The 24,767-nt window shown below is 32.0% G+C and overlaps 2 protein-coding genes across 2 annotated transcripts in view; both read left to right on the top strand.

Annotated features, from left to right (window-relative positions):
• LOC106681320 (uncharacterized) overlaps window positions 1–8,075 on the top strand; it is a 32,643-nt gene extending 24,568 nt beyond the window's left edge. The window contains exon 2 of the mRNA XM_014421572.2: window positions 4,902–8,075. Within this exon, the coding sequence (XP_014277058.1) occupies window positions 4,905–7,982 (3,078 nt within the window). The 5' untranslated portion in view covers window positions 4,902–4,904 and the 3' untranslated portion in view covers window positions 7,983–8,075. The remainder of the gene's footprint in view (window positions 1–4,901) is intronic.
• Window positions 8,076–15,359: 7,284 nt separating this feature from the next.
• LOC106681336 (uncharacterized) overlaps window positions 15,360–24,767 on the top strand; it is a 36,495-nt gene continuing 27,087 nt past the window's right edge. The window contains exon 1 of the mRNA XM_014421598.2: window positions 15,360–15,422. The gene's annotated coding sequence lies outside the window, so the exon portion shown is untranslated. The remainder of the gene's footprint in view (window positions 15,423–24,767) is intronic.

Genomic DNA, 24,767 nt, shown 5'->3' with positions numbered 1-24,767 from the left:
ATAAAAAATGAAACAATGTGGTTACTAAATAATTTTGGTGCATTAATAATTGAATAGGTAAGAAATATTATAAATATTTAATTATAAAGATCAAGTTTCCACTTAAAATAGTTCAAAGGGTATATTAGTTGTTTGTATTCATTAATTATTACTATTCTTCTTATTTTGAAGGAATGAATTACCAGTTTAAGATTTCTTTACATTATTTCAACATAAGAAGAAAAATAAAAAGTATTAAAAGTATTCAGAAAATGATGAGCTATTTAAACACAATTTGTTATTATTACAGATAATTTTACAATAATATATAATATTCAAATTTTTAAAAATTCTTTCAGTAAAAAGGATATAATAAATAAAATTTTACAATATAACATGAATAGTACTGAGGATAATCCTAAAATACACAAACAAAATAAAATTCTGAAAAAAAGCTTAGTACTCAAATTTCAATTCGTATTAATAATGATTATGATGATATAATTGAGCCCGAATAATTTTGTCATCTTAGTATTTCCTATAGTTATTGATTTTTAACGGTAAGCAGGTAATTGAAATTGTTCCAACTTTGTCGTAGATCGACAAGATACGGACCGTCGAGCAAACTTGTAGTTCTAGCTAGAGAACCATTACTTACCTTTGCAGGAAAATTCCTTAATAATTAAATTAACTAGCGCAAAGATAATAATAATTGTTATTATTATACTGGAACTGAACGTTGCAACAATCAGCTTAATTAAAATAACAACAGTGAATTCATGCCTCATTGGATCAATGTGATTATCAAATACAAAAAAAATACAGCGCGATAGAAAGAGTGGAAGTTCTCCACATATTACCGGGAATCCTTAGATACTGATAAATAACAATACTTCACATCAATGAACTCACGACTGTATTGAATTATACTGAAATAATGCTAATAGACTTATACGCCATATTGTTTTGATGAGAGCTTCATACATGATCTTTTTTTTTCATACCCTCCTGTAATGATTTTAGTGGGTATTTGGTACGTACATATAGGAGGTATGCTATATGTATAGCTGGGTGTTAAGGATACCTTGGATTGCCTTTTGGCATTATAAGGTTAGATGAGGGGTCCAATGAAGGTTGTAACTTGGTTGGCTTACGCTAGTGGATAAATATCCCCCACGATAGCCGAGTGTTCTAACACATGAATCTCTGGCTTTTAACTCTTATGTAAACATACATGATCTAATAACCTAAAACTTTTATACTGGCAACACTTTGATGTAATATGAAAGCTATATATATAAAAAAAAGTAGCGAGTAAGAAAAATACTTATTTGACTATTTTTGAAAGAATTATGTATATACATTGAAAAGTTCCTATTCATCCCTCTATTTTCAGTAGGCTGGTGTTCTTGAAGGTAGTATTCTCGTTCCCATCCTCTACACAATCTATACAGCTGACATCCCGACCAATCCTAACACTATCGTCACCACTTATGCCGATAGCACATGTGTCCTCGCAGTAATAATAACCCAATAATTGTATCCTAAACATTCCAATCCCATATCACAGCCCTCGAAGAATGGTGTCGTAATTGGAGAATTAAAATAAATTCCTAAAAATGTCATCAAATCACCTTTACCCTCTGTTGTAAACCTATCGACTGCCCTACAGTTCCCTTTAATAATCTTGCTCTTACCCCTGTGAACACATCCGGTACCTTGGACTACATCGAAACGTTTAACATGAAATCCTCACACAAAACTGGAAAGACAGGAAACTATTTCAACTATTACAGCACTTACTACACAAACGGTCTAAACTTCCAACTCATTACAAAAGACTGATATACATGACTGTAATAAGGCCAATCTGGACGCAGAGTTGAACTTTGAGGCACGAACGAACCTTCGAATTCCTCTCGTATCCAATCCTTATAATCCTTCGTAAAATCCTCATTGCTCCTTACTTTGACACAAATAAAATCATACATAAAGACCTTAATGCTCCCTATATGACCGATCTAGCCGAAACAGATATCATTCCTTCCATTATAAACTCCCTAACCACCCAAACCCACTAGTTTCTAACCTTGCATCCTCTTCCATTCCTTAAAATCCTCCGAGGCCCCAAAAAAAGGAGATGGCCACAAGACCTGGTAAAAACGTCATTAGAGTGCTACCAATGGGTAGTTCTCTACACGCCTTTTTCACTCAATTATAACTGAGATCAAATTTACTGAATGTATTATAATGTACGTTGTAAATTTCAATAAATATATTTTTTTTTAAATGAAAAGGGTCAACTAACGACATTTTCGAAGTTAAAAATGTAAAAATATTAAAAATTTATATATAGTCATATATACATACAAATTGAATAATTCAAAATTTATTTTCGAATAAATATAAATTTAAGGTCTAGTTAAAATTTCCTTACTTTCAAAAAGAAATAATAAGGGCAAATATCAGGTAGATATTACCAACAACCAGAAGAGCACTTAAACGCAATAAAAGCCAATTTGTTCGAGGGTTACCCTCATTTTCTACTCCACGTGGATAATAAATATTACAGTCCGACCTTCAGGCATTGGCTATGGGTTTTGAAGCACACAAAGTAATAAGCTAAAAATGTTTGAAGTAGGTAGATAATATAAATAAATATATAAATTAAACTATTCGGTTTTATTATTAATCTACCATTCCTAAAGCAAATACTTAGTAAAAGTCGAAAAAATATATTAGGTAATATTTAAATACTCTACTCTATTGAAATTATATAAATCGAGAACATAAAATTAAAGTTATTCCAATTCTAAAAAGTATCTCAAAAACTTAATAGGCTGCTTGAAATAGCATATCCAAATTTATAAAAAATTGTAATATTTTTCTTTTATTTCAACGTTTACTAAAGCTCTAAAACTCTAAACTGGTAAGAAGTAGTAAAGAGGGAGTTTTATTTGTCCTTTTCGATTTCATATTAATTACCATTCACGATGATGTTATAAGTAGCAAAGATATTAGGCATGGATTAAAAAACATACATAAAGAGACATTGTGATACAATACCCTAGGCTCACTACGAAGAATAAATTCTGGTAGAAAATTGATCTATTCTGAAAGGAGCCGTTTGTCGTAGATGGGTACAGTATCAATGTTTTGGATGCTTATTCCGTACAAGGATAAATGTTTTGTTGAAATCAAAGCATTATCCAAATTAAATATGGTTAAACCATGAGGAGTGTTTGGAAAGCTTAGAAGCAGCACTAGTAAAGGGAATATAAGTTATTGGATGATGAGAGATTGTGAACAGATTTCCAAAGAGACAGGGTTTGAGTTTTTATACCGTTGTTGGGATATTTGAGACATACTAAAAGTTTTAAAAAATCTAATAGCTCAATGAATGTGAAGAGTGAAAATCTTGATTTATTTTTCAAAAGTCGTAAAAAAAAAGTCTTGTGCAGCATCAATTTACAGGTAATTTAACGTTGAAAAAGTGTAATGGACTTTGGAGTGTAATTGACCTTAGAGACCTTGAAGCGATTTAAATCCACCACATCAGAATAGGTATTAAGTTTAAGGGCATGAAGTATTAAGGGTTATTTAATTAGTAATCAAAATAAAAAGATAAAGTACAATGATATTAGCGACAAAGCTCTGTTGCCAATGATTGTTCCACGGTAAAGTATTAGGAAAAATGTCTGACAAATTAATTTAAGCAAGAATAAGTCAAACCAGCTATACTAATGATGAATATTTTGTGCTTTTAGTGATTTAATAATTTAAATAAGACTAAATTGTTATATAAACAATGGAAATAGAAGCACTTTTATACATTTTTTTGAATAATTAAGCAATACCGAACACTAATTTATACACGTACTTTTTTGTACGCTAGTTCTCAGACTGCAAATCCAAATCTAAAAGAAAAAGATTAAATAGTCAATTAATAAAAAAAAAATATAAATTATAATTACCAGTTTTGAAGAAATCACTTTTTTAATACAAAACTCTTAGTCACAGAAGAAGAATTAAAATAACGGTTACAGGTCCGTGACAGTTACTAAAAAGCAATCTGTTCCGGTGGACTGCTACAGATTGTACAAAGATATCTCTGTGGCGGTGTGTTGTTAGATATCAACAGTGAGAGGCGCAGTAAAAGTGACAAACATTAACGATAAGCTATAAAACAAAAAATTAAAATGATTTTTAATATAATCGTAATATTTTCGTCACTGATATTCGAGAACAATTAAGACTGTAGAACATTTTAAAGTCGGACTTCTATAACTTTTACCTAACACCTTACGTAAACAGTTTGTTTAATCTGTATCATTGTTTTCTTTTTCTGTTATTAATTATCCTTTATGATTTCTTTAATTTATTGTAACATCTCAACAATGATGTGAACGGTGTTACCACTATCCAGTACATTGTAAAATTTATAAAAATGGCTGTTATATTGTTTTTATTCTCAGCTTTGCTAAAGGCCTATAATTTCGGCCGAAACGTTGGCACTAATAAATAAGTTTTTATTTTTTTTTATTCTTCACCGACTGCACTCCCAACCATCTTCCTCTCACTGTTAATTTTTATTTTCTTATAAATTTGATTTATGCTACGAGACGTTTTATAGCCATTATTTATATTATAGATTAAAAATATATAATACAAAATAAATATGCAACAATATGAACAGGAACTCCTCTTGCCAGGATTTAATATTTCCTTTCCATTGAAATTATGTTCAAAGTTAGGAAATACATGTTTTTTTTTTTAATATTCTAATATATTTTTAGCGAAATACTTATTGACTGCTGGTTTTCTCTGTTTTATAGTTTATCTCACTATAATTCATTTATTCAAAAATGTATTAATTTTTATAGCGAGCAACATTCTCTAATAAACTTTTAATTTTATTTCAGGACATGCTAGCTACTCTTGCGATACAGATACTGTTGGTGGGTCTTGCGTTCGGCGATGTGAATGAAAAACTTCGCCTAGGATTGCTCCCGTCCAGCTCCAACTATCAAGGGTTAGAAACTCCTTTGGAAGGTGCAGCAGCAACACCTGTGCAAAAAACTCTGAACACAAATCGAAAACACGATGAGGACAACCTAGAAAGACTTTGTAATGACCCCTTCCACAGCTTTCTCTGCAAACCAGTAACGGTCCGCAGGAGAAGAATCAATGGTAGACTGCGACCAGGTGCCGTTATTCCATCTGGTGCCATTATTCCATCGGGAATCGTGCCGGAAGCTTCCAATGTGCAAGAGTCATCCCAACCACTTGAATCTAAGTTAGATCTCGTGAGACAAGGAAAAAGCTACCTACCCCCTATTGAAGCCAAGACACCCAAAACACTAGCAGAGCCTCAGTATCTTCCTCCAAGTTATTTTAGTTCACCTGAACGGACACAAGAAAGTAAAATTTCTTACAGCACTGTACCAAAGAATGGAAATGGATTGCGACCTGTCGAAATCGAGAAGAAGCTCAAGAAGATAGAAGAACAGCCACAAAATAAGGAACAAAATGGTCAGGTAGAACCAAACAGCTCGATAAAAAATTCGAAACAGATACAACTAAACAAACTTCCGAGTAATTACCTACCAATTGGTGAAGCAGTTTCTTCCGACAGTTCAAATTTATCTCCGAGTATCCAAACATTGCCACTACAAGGATTAGCAGCCCAAAACCGTGGCCGGAAAGATGAGAGTCATTCACTGGAGAGGCTTTGTAACGACCCGTTCCACAGTTTCTTATGCAAGCCTGGTAAAAGGAGAAAGAGGATAGACGGCCGGCTTCGTCCTGAAGCTAAGATCCCTCCGAATGTTTTAGTCGCTTCTAGTTCTATCATCAGGGAATCAAGAGTTCTTCAACCGCAACTTAGATCAGCGAGGCAACCATCAAACATGAGAGGTGCTAGAGAGAATTACCTACCACCCAACCAAGATAAAGCACAACCAACCTACCAAAACCAACAGACTTACATTCCGCCTCAGGATTCCTTCGGTTATAAATATCCTAAGCCGTCCAATGGCACCGTGGGATCTAACAATGGCTACATTTATGAAAAACCATCCGATTCTGCACCTTCATCACAGCAAACATATCCATCTATTACAACAGAAAGTACTTCACAGTTTAGTACACAGCAGGCAGACATATCACAGGATATCGTTCCTCCATCCTCTGGTTATCAATATGTGCCTCCGGAAAATGGATTAACTATAACAACAAGTCCACCTCTAACAACACAAACACTACCTCCGAATCCAGATGGATCCACGGCTCCACCTCAAGGAAGTACCAACATACCTAGTGGAACGGTTGGAGGTTACAACTATCCTAAGCCAGCAAATCCTTTAAATTTACCATCAACGACATTCCTTACTACAATTACTCCAAAGCCAGAAGACACCACGACTAAAATTCCTAGTTATCAGCCATCCGATACTGAGTCCACCTCGGAGCCAGGTTCTGGAGGATACACAAATCCTAAGCCGGCAGACAACAAACAGCAATCTGGTTATAATTATGACAAACCTTCAGTACAACTTACACTGCCAACGGCCGCTACTAATACATTACAAACACAAACAACACCTCCTGGAATCAGCATTACAACAGAATCAACAGGTACTACATTCGGTTACCAGTATCCAAAACCATCAAACACACAAGAGAACATAGTTTCCCCAAATCAAACAGGTTATGCTTATCCTAAGCCATCAAATGGATTAACGTACCCAACACAACAGCCAGAAGCGACACAAGCAACCTCTTCCCCACCAACTATTGTGACAACAACACGTCCTGCTATAAGTATTACTACTGATATTACTAAGCCTACAATCAATCAAGATATTGCGGTTCCATCGGTTCAGCAAGGCTACAACTATCCAAAACCTTCTATAGGTTTTACATATCCATCAGCAGAAGAGCCACAAACAGTATCAGTTACGACACAATCGGTAGTTACAACATTAAGTCCGGGATTAGAAACATCTAATACTCAAAATGTTCCAGCGGGAAGTCAAACTGGATACGTATATGAGAAACCTTCAAATAGCTTTACTTTACCGACTAAAAAACCATCTAGTTCCATAGCACAATCTTCAGAACCAACAAACATCAATCAAGACATAGTTCCTCCAACTCAGGAAGGTTATGTTTACGAGAAACCGACAACAGCTTCTACCCAATCAGTTCCAACATTTATAACAACTATAAGCAATCTTCCAACAACAACTTTGCAAACAACCACGGGAGGATACCAATATCCGAAACCATCTAATGGAGAAATTGCCGAATCTCCTAGTCAAAATGGTTACGTTTATGAAAAACCCGAAGTAAGTTTCACTTTACCAAGTTCGGGATCCTCCACTTCTTCTGTAGAAACCATTCAAACAACAACCCCGGCCATAACTACTTCTTTGGTAACTACAAAACTAACAACGGGATATGAATACCCTAAGCCCTCGAACGATCAAATTAATTTACTTACCCCACCAAAGGAATCAGGTTACACTTATCCCAAGCCATCATCATCTTTTACCAGCTCTGACACATTATCAACAGTTTCAAGCTATCCAACTGTAGAAATAACAACTAATCCTTCAACTAATACAAAACCGACAACATTGCAGTCCCAATCTACTGAAAATGGACAAAAAGAACAAACTGGTTACGCCTACCAAAAACCACAACTGTCTTTTACGTACGCACGTCCGACTTTCAGTACGACAACGTATACCCGACCGTTAAACAGTTTTCAGTATCCAAAACCTAATTTCCAGCAAACTCAGGGTTCAGGAACACAGAACGGCTACGTGTACCAGAGACCTGCAGTTCCCCCAGCCCCGTCCACGGCTGAGCAAGGGTATCATTACAGGAAACCAAGCAACCCTCTTACACTTCCACCCATACAGCGATCAGCAAGGAATTACCGAGGAAGTCAGCAATATTCAACACGGAGTGACGTTTTGTACAATTTTAGATTTTGAAAGTTCTCTTTAATAAAAATTGCTGTAAATACTAATTTTATTTTCTAGGTTTAGTTATTTTGATAACTTTTATAATAAAATAATTTATAAAATAGTTTCAATCAATTTCCTTGATCCTTTTGAATAATAAAATAACACATACAATTAAAATTTCAATAAATATATAATACTTACATAGTTATTAATTATTCATAATTTACGATTCATATTGAATTAAATTAACAATAATTCTTTTCTCTAAATTATTTTTTTTTTTTAATTTTGCTCAAAATATAAATATACCTTCAACAAATGTCTTCATAGGGTATTTGTGAATAGCTTTCTCATTAATCAATGTAAAATAGCAGTCCAAAATAAATTATAAGTATATTTTAGCGTCAATCAGAGGTTTATTGAAGTTTTTCGAATTAGCATGGTCCAAATACTCTGCTGTGATTGGCTCGTCAGAGCTTGGCCTTTATTGAAAATAGTGAAAATGGCATTTTTTTTTTTTTTTTTTTTAAAACAAGACACATGCACTTTCAAAAGATATATGGCTTGTTTTTCTAATGTGGAAAAGCTATACATCTACTCTTAAAATTAGATTTTAAGGTCGTGTCGTTTTCTAGCTGTTTTACTAAAGCATTGCGACCCATTTACTTTGCATCCAGAGATGTTCTGACTTATTAGTTACTTATAACTGCGTTCTGATAAGTTTTGCTAAATTGCTATTTTTAAATATGTCCTAACTTGAAAAAATAATTTTTATTTTGCCTTTATGTCAACAATGATGACTTGATTGTAGTTATTATATATTTTAAAACTTGTGGATAAAAACTGTTTGACTAATTTTTTTTTCAAATAACACGATCGTAAGAAGTAATATAATCATATTTCTAACGATAAATAGTGATGTGGGGCGATATATAAATAACATCAATAAAAAGAAAGTTGCGCTCTCCCTGCAACCTCATAATCGGGCAATTCATTCCTAGACTCCATTAATTACAAACATACTAGTAGTAAATTCATTCATAATTGCTTTAGTTAGCGCATAATAGTTGCTAATCGTAGGTCATTACCAATCTAACTGCAGAGCTACAGATTAGATGATATCTATGTTACTATAGAAGTGGTTAGTTCGTCCATCCGAGCATCGATTATCTAGTGAAAGAAGAATGCGATGAAAGTGGTGGTCAGAATCAATTATAAAATTCATGTCCTTTTAATCAATTGATCGACAAATGGGTGGGATGCCCTTGGGCACATGGGATGAAATTTTTGTATGCATTTTTGGACATAGAATAAATCTATCCCATGTGTAGTACTATTTAATGGAATTTGTGAGTAATTTTATCTACTTCTTAAAAAATGAACTGGTAAATCACCACCTTGACACTATATGTAAAATCCAAGAGCCAATAAATCCAAGACATCTGAAAATGAAAAGTAAAACGATTTCTCAACAAAATATACAAAGTACATTCTGAAAACTATTGAAGTTGGAGTTATTCTATTAACTGAATTGCTCATATTATTTATCAATGCTATATGCATAGATGATGCGTTTATAGAGTATGTGATATGTAACATAACACGCGTCTGGACCTCAATTCGCCTAGACAGTAAACAATCATTCTTCATCCTTGCTGACACTTTACGCAACTTACTTAACGTAAGACGAGCCGAATAATATATTCCTATGACCTGTTATGACATCTGACCTAAAGTAAATCAATCATCATATTCTGACCTCAACAAACAGTGTCCTGACATTTCCAAAGATACTGACAAATCAGGTAGATATTGTTTGTAAGAAGTATTTGTTAGGTCACTGCACTTTCACGATTTTTATATTCAATACATGACTTTAATTTTAAAAGTTTTACTATAACCACTTTTAACTATAGCCCTGTTTATAATTGTTCAGTGGATACAATTTTAATAATTAAATTAGTTTTTCAAAATAATTTAGCTTACTTACGAAGTTTGTCCCGGTTATAGTTTGTGTGTTGCGTGTTTTAAATTATAGAACAACTACAATGAAGTTGTATGTTTTGACATAAAGTCAAGTTAAAAATTTTATTTATCAATTACTTTGTCCAGTTAGACTTAGTGATGTTTAAAAATGGCAATTTAGCAAGACCTAGCAGTTAAAACTAAAATTTTAGTCAGAACTACTCCTGATGCATAGTAGATAGGTTACGATACTTTCCTACAATAGCTGAAAAACGACACGGCCTTCAAATCTAATTATAAGAGTAGATGTATATATTTTTCGCATTAGATAAAAAATGCATAGTGACTTATTTTTTTAAAAAATGCCATTTTCACAAGTGGTTAGTTTAAATAAAGGTCTAGTCCTGAGAAGCAAATCACATCATAATATTCCGAACTTGTTAATAACTTAGTAAAAAAAAAACTTTACTAGTAGTTAAAAACTTTACTAAACCTCTAGTTCACTATATTATGTGTAATATTTTTAGATAGAATAAAAATTCGATCTGATCATGTTTGAAACTAATCTACTTATTTTTTTTATATTACCTATTATATTTATATTCTGGTGAGTTTATCTGTATTTGAGTCCTTGAGTTGACAGAACAACTAAATTGGTGGATCAGTACCTCTAAATGATATATCAAAACCAAATATAAAATTTGTATTATTTTTTTTTTAAGAAAAAAATAATCTATTAAACAGGATTTAAACCCTTTTAGTCTAAACACATTTTGAATATCACATTAAAATAATTAATTGTCACAAGTTTAAAGGGTTTATAACGTTGAGATTGAAATAATAAATATACATATATCATAAATGAAAAGAATTGAAATATCAAAGGTAGATATTTAAACATCCGGTAAAATAAAAAGAGAAACAGCTTTGATAACCATTGGGCTTTACGCCCCAATAAACAATAAAACGAATGATAAATAGAAATCATTCTCAGCCATATTTTATTATTAAAAAATGTGAGTAATGTACATATTTATACTGGATCAATTCCAACGTTTAGATGTTTGAAAATAAAAAAAAAAGTGAGACTAATTGCAACTAGACTATCCAAGGATAAAATCACTTTCCAGGAAAGAAAAAAAGGCTTATTAAGAAAAAACATAATTCAAGGCGAAATTTTAAACTATAACAGAAATAAAATATTATAATAAAACTAAACTAGAGACTATTCATTTGAAAAAAAAATAATAAAACAAAATATATTATTTTATGCTTCTACCTGTGATCACCATAAATTTCATTATTATTGGATTCCCAAACACTATTTTGAGGGTAAGAGTTTGTCTGCTCCTTTGAAATTTATAAGATATTTGCTAAAATGTTTATTTACTGTTTATCTGTATTCACCGTTGTTGAGGTAAACAGAAACTCAAAAGTTATGGTAGAAACATTCTAGATAAGGTAGAAACATTCTAAGATATATATTTATATATAAAGAGAGAGGGGGGAATAAGAGATAAATATTAAAAGACAGAATATAGACGAAAAAAATGAGGATCAACTTGGAATTATAAAAATCTTAATTTTTGATGTTCCATAAATGAGCTTAGGTAGGATTTCGACAAGGGAGGAGCAGACCTCAGTTATATACAAATACACACATACACACGCTGGGTAAAAGATAAATTCTGCATTCCAAGATATATTCCCACCCATTCTACTTCATAAAGTTCAATCATTACTTTTTATTAACCATAATCATGAAAATGAAACTTGAAAATCAAATATAAACTTAATTATTGTACATCAAAAAATACAATACACACAAAAAATATAACACAAGAGTTTTGCAACACAAGAGCAATAGCCATCTGAGATTGCTGGCGAAAATATTAACCATTTCTACTATAAGGGTGGCCTTTTTTCTTTTACATTAAACAAACATTCTAGGATCACTAAATTGGCAAACTGTAAGTTATAATGAGAAGAATGGGATCTAAAAAAAAGTCATTTTATTCGTTTCTCTCATTATTTTTAGAGTACATGACGAATAATTGAGTTCATTGAATCTTACGTTTTTACCGAACAATCGACACATGTCCATCTAATCCCTTCAAAGGTGTGGGATCAAGTGATCCGTGGAGATGTCTAATTAGCAATGAAACCTTACTAATTACAGTATGTTACCAGAAAAAATCATCTGTCAAATAAGTTCACTATTTTCGTTTTTTTTGGACCCCAAAATCTATGGGGGGGAGAGGGGTGCTCCCCTGCTCCACTCTGCTAACTACCATGGTTGCATAATTCAATTGCAACTTTTTGGAAGATGAGAATATGAGAATTAAATATCGAGTTGAAAAATACCCTTAAATATTTATCCTTTCACTCCATCTCCCCCGCCCCCCCCCCAAAAAAATTAAATATACATATCACAATAGGGTAGTAGCTTAAACAACATTATCAGACATTATTCAGTAAGCCATGGAAGCCTATGATATTTAGACACGGTCGGACCAACATTAGCCAACTGCTATCAACAAAATCTCGGTTCCCGTGCGGCAATACAATTCAACGGCTCATTACGTTTTTGTGTAACGTAGTATTGTCTTTGTTTTTGCAAAAAGAAAACTGCTGGACTTGATGTAGAGGAAAGTACCAGACTTGACAAAAAGACTTGTCGACTTCTGATGTTATATAAATTGTCATGACAAAAAACTTGGTAGTGTAGTACTTGAATAAGCACATTTTTTTTTTCTAATTTATTTATTATTTTTTAAAATAAAATATTCTATTCAATTAAATTACATCACTATATATACTATCCATGTTGAGTTAAAACAGATAGCTGAAATATTTTTCACATTATATTAAAATATAATCCAATAATTAATATTTACTTTGTTTTGAATATATTAGAAGTATTGAAATAATAACTGGTATTGTTCTACTCATATTTGAACGTTACGTGCGTTTAGACAAAATTCGTAAAACAAGATTCTTTCGTGTTATTGCTTATTTGTGTATTTAACCAGGCCAAAGCTCGGTGATGTCGAATAAAATTAAAACCCTTAGAGTGGTTCTCATATATCGGGCGATTTTCAGGTCCAATTTTTCAACAGTAAAAATATAAACATTTATCTCCAAACATTTAAACAATATTAGATTAGTTCCTAGTTAAAACCACTACCAAGCCAAACTTGAACACATGAGCATTGAATTGGGGTTCTATTAATTATTTAATGATCTCCATTCATAAGAATAACAATTACTAATTAGATGGGAGAGGGTAACTTAGTGGTAAGGCACTGTACAATGAGCTCCAAAGACCCGGGTTCGAATCTGGCTGTAGCAGATTATTATTTTCTATTTCACTGAAGCCATGAGTCAATCCAGTGGGCTCCACCCTGCCTTATATAGTGAATACCCTTAATCTTAAAAATTCCATTCTATGTATAACCATTGTTCAAAAAAAAATCCTTATTAGTCAAACCGATTCTGTTATAATTAATAATTTTACCAACTTAACAAATTAATATAATTTTATCAATTTGATAAATTAATACAATAAGCCAAATGGTGCCCATGAGTACGTATTAGTATCGGAAGTGCACACTGAAGAAAAAAATAAAAATGCGTTGGATACACTTATTTATTTTATTATTAATTATTGAATTTGAATCAATTTAGAAATGACGACCCTGAAATTAAGGTAGACGCAGTTCCTCCTTATCTTTCCCTCTTTGCGTCCAGAGTAATGGGATTATAATTATTGATAAGATTCAAGCTGAAAAAGTTAATATTTATTTTGTAAAACAAACGATACCCGATTTTAATTTGATGATAAACTTATGAGGTACAAATGGGGTACATATGATTACGTTTAAGGAGGCTAATCCGATTATTCGAAATGATTTTTTAAAAAAAGACAATACATTAAGAAAGAAAAGGGTCATAAATTCAATCGAATTTTAAAGGAATATAAATATGAAGCCCCTACAAGGGATGCCATTTATTAATGCTATGAATTTCCTCGCCGTGAATTGGGATGGCAGGATAATTACTCGAGGCAATTATAAAAACATATATATGTAGTAATCAAGATTATATGAGTCCTACAAAACTATTATTATCAAAATTCCTTTCCCAAGGGCTTTTGTTTTAACAGTATATCAATGATATATCTTTATATTTATAAAATATTGTTTCCATTAAAATAAAGAATATAATAAGGATCGGTATTGTTTATTAGGATAGGAAAGTAATATAAAAGTATTTATTTACATTTAGTACAAAATTGCAATAAAATGATAAAATGATCCACATAAATGGCTTGCCTTAAAATATTACTACATTATAAATTATTATCTAATACACATCTGGGAACAGCTGAATGTATGGGGATTGCCATGAGTGTTGTTAACGTCTTAGCCGTGAAATACCCATCTAAAGACCCCATCTTTCCTCTACCCTCCCAGAGGACTTCCTTTGGTCGAGTTCCATCTTCTTTCCTTTTCTACTTGCCAGTTTCGAGTCCCAAGTCCTTCTCCTGTTGTCTTCCCGTTCCAAGTCCTTCTCCGTTCCACTTGGTCGTAAAGTATTTATTATTCACGGACAACTATCTTCTCATCTTTATTTTCTATTCTATTGTAGTCTAAAAATAGTCTTTAAAAAACAATAAAGGGTAAAAAAGAAATAACATTTTTATTTTCCAATGTATATCATAATAATATGTAATATGTGCTCAATGAGTAAAATTTGTTTGTCGATATCATACATTAATTTTATTTAAAAAAAAATCTTTATGATATAGAAATTATCAACATGAATAATTTTTTTGACTTGAATAAATTTAAAAGTTGAGTTTTGTAAGACTCCCCTTTAGCAGCTGAAAATAACATCTAACCAGTCAAAGGTCAACTGTTATGGTTCCAAATATTCCTCTAAAATTATACTTTTGTGGAAAAAAGTTCCATTTCAAAAGTTATTGTGGTTTCCTTTATTTATTTCACTGTATATTTTGAACTTTCATTTTAAAAAATGAGCCGATTTCGTATGACATTGTTGTCCTATAAAAAAGAAATTTTGAAATGATTTAAATTGACTGAAATACGATCCCCTACATCCTATAAATAATTAGGTTGTTATAAATATGGTATCGGTTACTGCAAGTAACTGTTCCATATACATTTCTTTTCGTTATTCCTTTCTTCTAGCCTTAGATTGCATTATTTCCATGCTATGCTATGTATGGTCGCATAGATAATGCGTATGGTGATATCTTGTAGGGTTTAATAGACTGTTCGATGGATCGATTGGTATCACCTACTATCTTTCCATCGTTCTTCTCCTCCATAACCTTCCTTCCCGATGAGAGGAACTCCCTCCCACCAAGGGACGCCGGAGGCGGCAGAACCGCGGAACGGGAGCAATTACCCAGCCGAGGAAGCAGAGCATGTAGCTGCCTTTAGTAGCGAACAGACCAGCCCAGGGAGCATTATACTTGTGAGTTAAATATTCTATTCATTCTATTATACGTATATTACAAGTAAAAATAAGGTTGTCAACGTATGTATACATGAAATGATTGGTGTCGATTACTTGTATAATTACGACTTACGTTCTTCTAGTGACCGAGTAATAAAGAAGTACGAAGTAAAGTTTATGAATAAAATATTGGTCTTGAGAAAGATATGATTTCATCACTTGAACAGAAAACTATATTTTTAAATAGATTTAAAACATATTGAAATATAAAGATATTAACTAAATACAATTTATCACTGTTTTACTTTAATAACTCATCTGATAACAAAAGTTTTATTGATTTTGTTTTATTTATTACATTTAATTCATTAATTAAATATTATAAATTTATTATATAGCGTATACCGTAGACAGGGGTTACTCTGTGACACCGCTTTTAGCTTAGAAATAATCCGTTGGAAACACGAGTTAGAAAATAATCCCAGTCCATGGTATGAACAATGGAATGCGTGATGGATTTTATTTTAACCGAATAATATTTTTAATTAATAAAATAAATACAATAAATCTACAAAATGTAATAAATATAAGCAATTGAATTGTGTTTAACACAGTTTAAACAATTTTTTAAAGAAAAAACTGTTTAAAAATTATTTTTAGTGAAAAAAAAAACATTTTGTTCTTCGGCTCATAGAGTTGACGATACCCATAATAATTCTTTTAAAACAGAGGAATGTATTTATTTATTATTTTTTTATTATAAACAAATATAATCATATTCTTAATTAAAAACAAATCAATGTAATTCTAGAAAGAAATCCTGTTAAACACATTATAATTTTTTTTTTTTTTTTACGAAATTACTTTTTATTTAAAAAAAGATCAGTATGACATATATAGTATAGGGTTTTTTTTTAAGCCCGATAGAACTTGAAATTGTAAAAAATAACACAAAAAATTAAATTGTAATCAAAATTTTTTTTTTATTCGAAAGATCAATACGTGACATTAACATTTGAAAATGATTTCGGGCATATGGGCACCGCGGCTGTTCTTGACGAAGCGCATTCTGTAAAATTGTGTTCAGTGATGAGGCGCATTTTTGGCTTAACGGGTTTGTTAATAAGCAAAATTGCCGCATATGGTAGTGCGATTTGACACCTCTCGATTATTTCCTGTGGGGCTACGTGAAGTCACTGGTTTATGCTGATAAACCAGCAACAATTGATGCCTTGGAGGCCAGCATTGTTCGTGTTATTCGTGACATACGGCCAAAATTGGACGTCCAGAATGCGCTTCGTCAAGAACAGCCGCGGTGCCCATATGCCCGAAATCATTTTCAAATGTTAATGTCACGTATTGATCTTTCGAATAAAAAAAAAAAATTTGATTACAATTTAATTTTTTGTGTTATTTTTTACAATTTCAAGTTCTATCGGGCTTAAAAAAAAAACCCTTTATTAACTGAATTTTTGCATAATTTTCGTATAAAAATAATCTACCTTAGTACTATATCGATAAGAATTACCACCGACAGCTATTCCAAGGTAAAACCTGGTATATCTAATAAATTAAAAGAAAATTAAAATTAAAGATTTTTCTAACATTAACACAATTGTAAATTATTAAATCATTAAATAATATTATTTTTTATTACCTAAATTCATTCCACACAAAATTTATTACTTTTAAATTACTACTTACATATAATTCACAAAGTTAAACAGACTAGGTATAATTCACTAATCTACTTAAACTTGGGAGTGGTTTAGGATTCTGCAAACGATACAAAATGTCACCAAACCAGACCTTACTAAACATAATAGTAACGAATGTATAACATTGTAAGAAAGATTTTGTGGATTGCCTTTTTTTTTGTGTTATGATCTCTTCTTGTGAGATTGTGATATGTCGTACATCGACCAACCTACTCGCTATAATTATCTGTTTAAAAAGTCACATAAGTAAGGCTACCACGGAGGGCGGGTTCCATTTGTAACCGATATAGTCCGAACCAGATATCAATCCTTCCATTATAAACTAACCATCAAAACCCTCTAGTTTTAAACCTAGCTTCTTCTAGTCCTGAAAATCCTCCGAGGCGCCTGAAATGAAGATGGCCTCGAGACCTTCTAATGTAAAAATATAATTAGGGTGTTTCCTTTACAACCACTGGGTAGTTTCTTTACATGTCTGTATCTGTAGCTCCATTTTTATATTATATCAAATTTACTTAATATGTTTTTATGTAAATACAGTTGTAATTTGCAATAAATAAATAGAAAAAAAAACTTTAAGCTCACAGTTAAGTTGGAGGCTATTAGTGAATGATTTAGTCTATATGCTTATTATCTTATTGATGTGCGATAAAATGCTAAATATCTATCAATGGAAGGTAGCTCCTGTAGGTAGAATACAAGAATGAATGTTACAATGAATCAATGTCACTATAAATAAATAAATAGGAATAAATCATCGATGAAAATCTGTGGGCATTATTAGATGTATTTTTATGTATAATTAACGTAAATATAATAATGAATACCTTGGGGGAATAGCAAACCACAAAAAGAATAAAACTAAAAATTAAGAAAGAAATATAAGGAATTTTCAGTTGGACCATAGTCCAACCTTACCTTGTTTGTAATCCTTATATGTAAAAAACGAAAGATCTCGTGATATGGCAAAGATTAGGAAAGCCACTAAAGTGGTAATTATTATAATCACGGCTGAATTAATTTCGTGTAACATTGAATGGTGTAATTATAAAGCTAGAAAGATGAGAAAAAAGAAAAGAATCGACAATGAAAAGGAAACGTAAAAAAGAACTATGAGATTTTCTAAATGTTTCGCACGTGCAAACTTTCGACAGCAATCAGTGAGTGTCCCATTACAGAAAGCATAACTGGAGATAAGAGCTATTAGTCCTATCAAATATTCGATCGAAAGAGAAATAGAAATAATCTTAAGGAGATGGGATCAGAACCATTAGTACAATGTATACGATCGTTATCTCATAAACGTTAGCTTTTCACTTCAATTTCTCAAGAATAGTTTTATGTTCCAGATTATGAATTGAAGATTGCACATTAAAAGTTTAATATTCGCTTTTTACGTTTCAAAATGTCCTTTCTTATAACAATAAACTTTATTGGTGAATAATCATAAAATTATATTCACCTTTAATTTTTCATTTTTACTTCTGTATAATCTGGTCCATGAAACACATAAAGCTAGATGAGGCTAATTCCTAGCAGCTCACGAGATCAGGAGCTACTTGAAACTCACTCAGGAGTTTATTCATCATCAAATCTTTATTTTCTGAATTTAAGCAGGACGCAGTAATTGATTAGAAAAATGAATTATGAATTAGGTGAAGGAGATTAAACATCTTAGGAAATAAAGAAGACTGAACAGAAACACTGAAGATCATATTTTCTTATTATTTCAAAGAGAAAAATCAAATTTATTCCCGAAATGTATTTAAAAATAGAGATAACCACATAATAAAAAACTTATTAATATTATTATTATTATTATTATAAAATCACTGCTAATTATCACTCATAACATTCTTTTTTAATTACATCAATCAATGACTACCATCATTATTATTAATATTTCTTAGTCAATAACAAACGTTCATTTTAGGTTCATTCACAACAATAAACCAAACCTATGTATTAATTTTAATACACTTATTATAAATAATAATGTTCCGACTTTGTTTCTTTTTCATTTATTTATTTATTTTTGTATAAAACTTTATTACCTTGAAATTTATTACCTTAACATATTACATAATGAACAATAAAATGTATATTATTCAAGTTATTTTTTTTTGTAACTTCCTTTATCATTAAATTTATACAATACACACATATAAATGCATAATACAAATGACAAATATATACTAGCATACTAATGCCAATTCAAGTTATGCTGAAGTAATGTTCTTCATAACATTTCTTCCCATAACTTTTCTCGGGAATATATTCTAAATGTGCAACGTTGATGGGTGCTATGAACAATATTTTGGGCAAGATACATTAAAAATACTTGTTAAGAGTTTATAACCTGTTGGTTTGGGCTATTACATAGCAGCTATCTCGCAGGAGGTACCCGATTCGATACTCAGATGTTGGGACTAGAACCCTACACAACAAACAATTAATCAAAAAATTGTTTCACCGGCTGAAGAGAGTTTTATTTATTATTTTTTTCAAAGGGATGTAGTTGTAGTTCCAAAACAATCTATATTCTTCCTTTATTTCTATAAATAACCAATATGTAATTGTATTACACATATATCACCGGCAGCCATCTTGAAAAGAAATGGAAATAGTAGTTTGAATTTTTTTTCCTTGGTTAATTACGAATATTTATTATTGACAATAGTTAACCAAATAAGTTGTCAAAGTAAGGTACCTTGCCTATGCAGACAACCTTGCCCTTTTAGCAGAAACGGAAGAGGCGATCGACTAAATAAACACACTGACAGAAATAGCCAAAAAAAATCTACAAATCTCTTACGAAAAAACAGAATTAATGACAACAGATCAAGACTTCAAGAAGAAAACAGTAGAAACAAAGTACGGACAAATAAAAAAAAAAAAAATTAAGTACCTGGGCGAGATAACAATGGAAGTCGATGTAACAACGGAAAATACGATGTTGAACCGGTAATACTGTACGGGACGGAACCCACATGCCTCTCCAGTCCGGAAAAACAACTAAGAATAGAACGAAGAGTTCTAAGAAGAATCTACTGCCCCTAAATGACACAAGAAATATACAGGCTAAGATCCAATAAAGACACAAAGGACCTAGAAACAGAAATAAGGATCAGGAGACGCAAATTCCACGGTCATATGGAAGAATGGCCCTGGTAAGACTAAACAAGGAAACATTACACAAAAATCTGAGGATACAAAAGCTTAGGAGGCTACATCTGGCAGATGAAGGAAGAAACGGAAAGACTAGGAATAACGGATAAGGACTCTAGACGGAAAATATATAGGAAAAGACCGAAGAAAGTCAAGGGCCTTGTGGAAAAGAGAAATTCGAAAAAGGGAGTCGCGTGGACAGAAAAAAGAAAGCAAATGTACGCAAAGATAAATATGGAAAAATGGAAGAAAAGGAAAAACAAAAACAAGAGACAAGCCAAAAGTGATGATATTCGCGTGGCCTTCAAGGCTGTTTCATGAAAAAATAATAATAAAACATTAGTGTGCCTCTAATCATATAAAAATGCTAAGTTTATTTGCAGTGATTTTTACTATTATTTAAAAGCTATGTTGCTGAGGGTACCCAATTCAGTACACAGACATTGCTGGCGAGGGAAGGAGAGGGGAAGAAGAAAGGGGAGGGTCCTACTTAAAAAATCATAAATATGGGATATGGAACTTTTTATACTGGTTTCTTATTTGATTAGATTTGTTCATAATTGACAACAATAAACCAAATAGGTACACCTCGAATCATATAAAAACCCAAAAGGGAAACATTCAACTATTTCAATTTAAAACAACGTTTATTAATTGATTTTTTTACTAACATACAGTAATGTTTAAAAATTAAAAAGTAATAAATTAGGAACATTGATATGTACTAATTTATTTATATTTGTTTATAATAGACTCACTTACCGATTTTATTGGCTACACAAGTAATATATTACAGGAAAAGATCGTTTTTCAGTAGAGCACTTACCTGAAAAAAAAATTATGAAATTAAAAAATAAATAAATTATTTATCGAGATATTTCATTTATCTTTTTCTTTTCCTTTTCGACTTTGCTCATCTAGTGTGTTTTTCTTTTTTAATGACAAGTAACAGTATATTACGGCCACCAGTCAAGTAAACTCAGGAAACCCCATCTCCGGGAAATCTGGCAGTGGCAGCCGAGAACCTTCCTTCCTCCCATCGTTCCAGAGGCACACGCCAATGCGCTGAAGGGGATCCAGATAGAGACAGCAACAGGGCAAAACAAGAAAAGAGGTGTCAAACCAGAGTATACCGGGGAACTAAACCATTTTCTAAAGTGGGCCGATCGGATGATCGGAGCAAAGACAGTTGACAACCTATTCCTGCAGAGTGGAATCACGGGCATTAAAAGCGACGATGAGAAGCACTCCCAAACAGATCCAGGCAGATGAACACTCCCTGTGAAACGGAAGAATAAAGGATAGTTTAAGAAGGTATTTGGAGAGGGAGCGGTGGGCCTCAGAGCAGAACATCTCCATATATTCCAAGAGACAAGAAAAGTGAGACAACATGCCGGGGAGTGGAGGTGATGAGAAACAAGGGCGAGCAAGGGAGAACAGGAAACGAATGGGGACGAGGAACCAGAGAAACGAAAATTTGAGAAATTACTAATAGAGATTAAAGGTTAATGTTGTGGGAAGCATGTCTAGGGAATAGCTGCTAATCGTGGGGTGTGATCTACTGAGGAGGGTAGGTGCCAGGGTTAGGAACAACGGGAGGAAATAGAGGATTTACATAGGGAGGGTATAAATATAGTCGACATTACATTAGGAGAGCGAGAGAGCGCGATTTAGAGCAATCAAACGATCTGTAAAATAAAGACTTTCAGATCTACAGAGATCGAAACAGCCTTGATAAAAGAAGTAATATATATAGGATATATTCACACCTCGAAAAACTTTACTAGGTTTAGTTAACTATACTAAGAAGTATTATTATATTTGAACAGAATAAACAAAATAAAAAAAGAAAATTAATTTATTAACGAGGTGTAGATAGTTGACCGTAGGTTAGTCATTGGAGAAGATGGTGGGGGGGGGGATCAGCAAAAAATAACATAAATAAACAAAAATTATTTATTCATGCTGATTTTCGGTTCTTCATCAGTGAGCTTGCAGTAAGGAATACTGGTTAAACTGAACGAATACTTAAAATATACAAACTTAAAATATAACAATGTGGACATGTATAAAAAAATAGAAATCCAAAAAGAATAACTAAATATAAACTTATCCCTGAGATAAAAAAAACTCAGACCAAATTAATCTACGCCAAATTTATCATAAAACGCAGCACGAGTCTCTTTGATTTCCAAATCTTCAGATTTATCTAATATAAATATCTGACTCTAGTAAAAGGTCGAGTAGTTCTAATTTTTCCTAAGTGGCTCAGACATAATCTGGTAATACAAAAATAAAGTTGTTAACTCAAAAGACCTGAACAAGCTACATAGCTCGAAATATTGGTAATATTTTAAGTTTCAGATCAATATTTTCCAAACAATGCGACTGACATAAAAAGTAATATTTAGCTTATCTACTAAATTTAGGCAATTTCATACATTTATTTAAATTTAGGACCTGTCTCAAATCAATAAATTCTGTAGTTCCTAAGATACAGTTCTTAAAACATTTAATATTTTCTCTAAAAAGGGGATAATCTTTGATTTAGTCTCTAAAATGGTCAAGCCTCTTTAAAAATACTGATCCTATGACAGATACCATCACTTATAAACTTGAGGAATATTTATTTAAATTTAATAAAGAGTTATGAAGGACGCCTACAGTTAAAATGTATTAAAAAAATTCAACAATTTGTAACCATCACCTACTAATCTTTCAACCAAAACTACAATGTCCGACCTTTCTTCAGCATTGACCCTTGAAGATAACCAGGATGAAAACATGTAACTGGCAGCCGGTGCAATCACTTCAACCCTCAAAGCCTCCGACAAGCTATCATTAGAGCTTCTCCGGTTTGTTAGCTTTGTGTTCCTGGCTGTTCATCAGCCTGGAGTCAGCTAGTCGGTCCTGATAGTTGAGGGAATATCGAACCCAGCCGCAACGTGCTCTCCGATACAATACACCAGTATTTATACGAGACCTTGCTCGGTGTTCATTAGACCCCTTACAACCTCCAGACTGCAGCGGCGCCGGTTCGAACTTTTATTTCGCGATGGCATCACGGAGTGAAAACTTACCCCTTTCCCTTCTACTCTAATAAAATAGCTTAGTTAACTCTAGATAACCCTCCCTTATTTCAAAAATGACCAGGTATAAAGTAAAGAAAGAAATAATACAAAATTCACTATAACTTAAAATAAATTATTTATTGATTGTTTCGTTGCCTCTGTTCCATAACAACATCGATTAGTGAATTATTTACACTGTAATGTAAAACTTCGCCATTTTCAAAAAATACTTCTTGAAAATGACGAATTTTTTCAGGTTTTATTTTTCATAATTTTGTTGGGTTTCTTGAATAGATTGTATTAGTTTCTTCCTTATGACCACATAATGTTTATACAAAAGAACATGGTCCATTGCCATTTCAGTATCACATCTGACACGAGAAAAAAGTTCTTGATCAAGAAGAAGATAAATATGGAATAATTTACATTGATATTTAACTTTATCAGTTGTAGCCTTATCGAGCTTATTTAACTTAAATAACTTAATTTTTTTTTATTTAAATAAAAGTATTAAATATTAAATATTTTCAATGCTACATTTCTAGCTGAAAATTCAGTAATATCAACAAATTTCATGTTTTAGCAAGAGCTTGATTTAATGTAGTGTAAATCAGATGGGCATTTCACAGTCACCAAGGCTGTCTTTTTTACGTTCTGGTTTATATAACTGGTAGGACGAAAGCGGTGGACTAATGGATTGATAGACAAAATATATCTTGAAAAATCTATAGAAGAAAAATTTTTTCTTATTTTTTTTTTTATAAAAAAAAAATTTTTATTAATAAATTCGCTCAATTCATCCTCGGGATTCATAGGGACGTCTCTCTTTCTCCCGATTTTATAAAAACTGAGAGTGGCTTTACCGTCACGAGTATTTTCTGGCTTACTTCCTCTAATAAGTTATCCAATTGCGTCAACTATTATATGTTTCCGATCTAAGTAAGTTCCAATCCCCTATTCATTATCGCTAAACTCGTCCTGTCTTCGGATTTATATATGACGGTCAATATATTTATATATAACAACTTTCGAAAGATTTTTCTTGGTAAGATTCTATTGGAATACCAGTCCTACATCCATACCTCGCAATAATACCATTCCTTCCTATCTTCAGATCTTGCCTGCTTAATCACTTCCTGCTCATTCGGTTAAAAATGATTTGCATTAATGATCATTATTTCAATATTTTAATTAACTCGTTATTTGTACTACAGAATTAGTATTACTTTTCTTTTTCTTAAAAGACTTATAAGTTACATCAATTTGATTTATCATAATTTAATTGTTTTTTAATTTATTATTTTAATTCTTATTCCACTGTAAGGTTCTAAAGCCTGTTTATCGACAGTTAAACAACTTGACCGTGGATAGTACTTTAAAAAACTGTATTGGTATAAATATCTATC

Source organism: Halyomorpha halys, unplaced genomic scaffold (assembly GCF_000696795.3).
Source record: "Halyomorpha halys isolate HHAL.00 unplaced genomic scaffold, Hhal_1.1 Scaffold327.1, whole genome shotgun sequence".
Lineage (NCBI taxonomy): Eukaryota > Metazoa > Arthropoda > Insecta > Hemiptera > Pentatomidae > Halyomorpha > Halyomorpha halys.
The sequence above is the reverse complement of the archived record's forward strand: the minus strand, read 5'-3'. Positions and strand labels throughout refer to the sequence as shown.